At 40.9% G+C, this 2,955-nt stretch overlaps 1 protein-coding gene across 1 annotated transcript; it reads right to left on the reverse strand.

Moving 5' to 3' along the window:
- Positions 1-331: 331 nt before the first annotated feature.
- On the reverse strand, positions 332-2,217 carry LOC112277005 (heme-binding-like protein At3g10130, chloroplastic). Its single transcript, XM_024508923.3, has 3 exons — positions 2,128-2,217; positions 1,241-1,545; positions 332-988 (listed from the first exon to the last, which is right to left on the reverse strand). Exons 2-3 carry the CDS (start codon positions 1,503-1,505, stop codon positions 618-620), a joined length of 636 nt encoding a protein of 211 aa, XP_024364691.1. The 5' UTR covers positions 1,506-1,545; positions 2,128-2,217; the 3' UTR covers positions 332-617.
- Positions 2,218-2,955: the final 738 nt, after the last annotated feature.

Here is a 2,955-nt window from a genome sequence, read left to right on the forward strand (position 1 = left end):
TTGTGTATACAGTCAATATTCATTTAGGTGGGACATCGGTAGTGCAAGAGTTGGAGTATTTGTCAGATTTTTTCAATTTACGTGACCGTATACCAGTTCAGGACTTTACATTTCACTGCCGTCAATTTTAAATTACACATGAATACTGCGCCAACAGGAGTGGTATTGGGTGTATAGAGGGGCGAGACGAACGGTACAGCATAATTCAAACAGTAGTTGGTCTAACATAATGAGGATCAGAATCAGAGGTTACTCCAAGAGTGCTATCAAAAGTTTTGTAGATTTCATTTCGCTGTATAATTCCATCAAAAATTGTGTATAAATATTCTGATTATTTGCTGCAAAACTCTGGATTTTATTCCGACCCAACGTTCCAGTTTTATAGAGTTGTCAATCATCTGAAACAAGCTAATTACACTGCTACATTCTCAGCACTCGGAAATCTAGCATAACCCGGCTGACCAACCACTATTAACTGCAACCACTGCCAGATTCGACTGAAAAAACTAAAAACGAACGGCAGTTCGTTCTATACATTCTTTGATATGAAAACTCAACACTGGGCGTATGCACAAATCTGGAAATCGCATCAATGCGTCAAGGCTCTACAAGTGGGTCTAGAGATTTTTCTCCACGGGAATCATCACTTCATTCGTTTTCAGGAACCATGGCGTCCACGGTGGGTTGTACCTTGCCAGCAGGTGATCTCCCATGATTTTGTATCCATCACTCTCTAAAGATGTCTTCAGCTTCTGCACCTGCTGCTCTTCCAGCTTGGGGTTGACGGTTCCACTGAACGTAATAACCCCATATGTCTTGCTTGGAAACTCTTTCAACTTCACTCGGTCATCAGTCGGCGTTGGAGCTGTCTCGAGAGTATAACTTGCGGGTAGCACGAATTGCATGGTCACCATGCTTTTATTCTCGTTGTCGCCTTCTCCGTCCTTAGTAATAACAGGGGCTGTCATGGATATTTTTTCTGCTCCTCCTGAAACGCGGTCAGACCAAACAGGTAGTTAATGGCGAGTGTATCATGGCCGCTGTTTTAAGAAAACATAAGGAGGACCAAATGGTTTTCAGCCAAAGTGGAGACACATTCAAAAAAAGGATCGACTCAAGTCGAGTTTTCCAGATCAACAACTGGCCGCTACCGCTGCAATCTACAAGTTTTTTGAGGAAGAACCATGCCAGATTTGAAAGTGTACAAGACTTCACGAAACTGTGGACAAAAAAAGCTTACCGTGCTCCTGAGTGATGACAGGTGCAGTCATGGCGATTTTTTCACCGGGTTCTGATCCCTTCTTATTGTAAGGTGTGCCGATTGCACCTATGTATCTTGCAAGTATCATAAACCCTCCATCTCTACCACTTTTCATAGACTTGGGGTCATAGCTAACCTCTGCAACCACGGCTGGCTCGTATTCCCTGATTTCGATGTCTCCTTTCTTTTCCACAGATTTGTACTTCGGCGTTTCCACTGTGATTTTTCCGAGAATAATGCCCATGGCTGCACCAGCGTTGTTTGTAGCTGTTCAACTACTGGTTCTGCACATGAATCCGAGGTGAGCGTAGGCGTACGTCACAGCAATCTCATCCCACAACTAAAGAATTGCATGGAAAATTCGGTTAGCACACACAAAGAAATCAGCGGCAATAAATTTAATAATTAATGGCAAGGAGAAGGAAAAAAAGGAAAAATTCAGCAGACACGAGTTGCCTCTCGATATTACACAACAAGCGCAAAACGAAGAGCACAATATTCACAAGGGAAACCTAAGCAATACGAACATGCAGCAGCGCTGCAAAAGCTAGAAAAAAAAAAACAAAACAAAACAAAACAAAACAAAAAAACAAAAGGCATGAGAATACTCTAATCTCGAGACCCAGTAAAAAATATACTCCTCAACCCCAAACTTCAGAGTCTAAATATCGGAATCAAGTCACCACTCCACATTGAGTTCAACCAGGCCGACTACGCACGACGCTCAAGGACAAAGCCTCTACAGGCGGAATTAATCCCTGAATTGGACCCCCCGCAAAGCGACGATTAAATTCCCACTAAACTGCGAAAACTGCTACAAATAACTGTAAGCAAGTTGCGGATGCTTCAGCAGTTGGAATTCTCACCCTGGACACACGAATTGGTTACAATTTTCGGTGGTGAGATTGAAGAACTCGCAACACAACAAAACACAATACAACGAAGACAAATGAGGGAGAGAGGAAGTGGATGGTGAAGAAAGGGGTCCGCCTATCTCAAAGCTGCTCCCACGCGGTATTACCGTGATGGGGCTCTGAGCATCGTTCGATGAGGTGTCGCATCGTGTGGTCTGAGGTGGACCACGATGGCATTGAAGATGGATGTGTTTCGCGGTAATGGGATGGAGGGGCTTTCTGGCCGCGTGGCAGTGGGCGCTGCTTGCTCCTCAAGCATTCGGGCATGAGTCATCGTCCTGCTCTGATGAAGATAATTGTTTATGTATTCATGTATATAATTTTCTCCATAAATATATATATATATATATATATATATATATTATCATTATTGACTTAACCCATATTAAGACCCAAAAAATATGTTAAGTGTAGAGGTCATTTTTACTTTTCATGATGATTAAGATGGGTCGGTTGATTTAATAAAAACTTGGGTACATTTCACATTCTCCTATATATATATATATATATATATATAATAGATATTATTTTTTATTTAATTATCTACTTTGAGATGATATATGGTCATTGTCTTTGTGCTAAGTTTGAGACAACAGATAGTTCATTATCTTTGTGCTAAGTAGAGTTGGATATTTTAAAGTTGAGGTTTGAACTACCAACTTATTGATACCAACCCATCACCCTTAGATAATTTAAGATCTTGTGGTTTTTAGTTTTTACAAACATTATTATGACTCATTTTCATAGAAGTCAATATTTAGAACATGATCAAATCTTGAA

This window comes from Physcomitrium patens, chromosome 24 (genome assembly GCF_059467195.1).
Source record: "Physcomitrium patens ecotype Gransden chromosome 24, ASM5946719v1, whole genome shotgun sequence".
NCBI lineage: Eukaryota > Viridiplantae > Streptophyta > Bryopsida > Funariales > Funariaceae > Physcomitrium > Physcomitrium patens.

Coding starts and splice junctions, on each gene's coding strand:
- LOC112277005 (XM_024508923.3), bottom strand. CDS start 1,505: ATGGGCATTATTCTCGGAAAAATCACAGTGGAAACGCCGAAGTACAAA. Junction 989..1,240: donor TGTCATCACTCAGGAGCACG/GTAAGCTTTTTT, acceptor ACCGCGTTTCAG/GAGGAGCAGAAAAAATATCC.